Consider the following 928-nt stretch of genomic DNA (forward strand, 5'->3'; position numbering starts at 1 on the left):
CTCGTCCTGCTGCGCCCAACAGCTCACCAGAAGGATGATACCACCAGTAAACGCAGTTCTCACCAGGCCGGTGCTGCCTAACTCAGCTTTTCAAATTCTCAGCAGATCCCTGTGATATGCCTTAGAGAGGCAGCAGTTCTCCGCCATCCAAATTTGGCGTCACCGTGGCAAAGATCAGCCCCTCTGGACAGATCAGCGGCAGGTTTCAGCTAAACGAGCACGGTACCGTATAAGCCTTCTTGCAAAGCATCGATGCTGTTCTCGGAGAACGTTCTGCATACAAGGTCTGTTTGTATTTTCAGCTAACTATTAAGGTACCGCAAGCTGTGCTGTGTGTGCAAACTATGAAGAAGAATAAGAATGCGACTTACAGTTCTGGTGACTCTTGGTCATACTCTCCGAGTCCAAGGCATGGTAAAACTCGTACGCCGAACGGCCCAGCAGCTCCTCTGGGTGGTATCCAATCAACTCTGTTATTCTTGGTGAAGTAAAAAACCAAATATTTAAAATTCAGGTCACCTTAGTCTGATGCTCACATGTGCAGGGCAGCTGTCAGCTCTAGTCCTTAGACTAACTGAATTAAAAACACAACAGGAGACATCCTGAACTTCCAAACACATTAAGGGACTTCTGATCGTGTTCTGAAATATTTCCATGGACAGAATAAACTACCTTCTACTACTGGAATAAAATCCCTAGGGATGGCATTCCGTGTGGTGCAGATTTCCCCAGGTGATCTCTTTCCCAGCTTGTCTCTTACAGAAGGTCTCAACAGGGAGACCACTGTGGACAAAGTTCTCAAGCTGTCCACTACGTGCAGAAATTCCAAACTACCACCATGCAAAATACATAAAATGCATGGGGCGGGGGGGGGATGCTGGTTGGCTCCATCAGGTTTAAAAAACATACAGAAAACGGTTAAGTCCAT

The 928-nt window shown here is 46.8% G+C and overlaps 1 protein-coding gene across 1 annotated transcript in view; it reads right to left on the reverse strand.

The window, feature by feature from the left end:
• EPAS1 (endothelial PAS domain protein 1) overlaps positions 1-928 on the reverse strand; it is a 31,883-nt gene that overhangs the window by 12,227 nt on the left and 18,728 nt on the right. Inside the window, exon 6 of the mRNA XM_010140070.1 lies at positions 372-478. Within this exon, the coding sequence (XP_010138372.1) occupies positions 372-478 (107 nt within the window). The remainder of the gene's footprint in view (positions 1-371; positions 479-928) is intronic.

This window comes from Buceros rhinoceros, unplaced genomic scaffold (genome assembly GCF_000710305.1).
Source record: "Buceros rhinoceros silvestris isolate BGI_N320 unplaced genomic scaffold, ASM71030v1 scaffold2237, whole genome shotgun sequence".
Classification (NCBI taxonomy): domain Eukaryota; kingdom Metazoa; phylum Chordata; class Aves; order Bucerotiformes; family Bucerotidae; genus Buceros; species Buceros rhinoceros.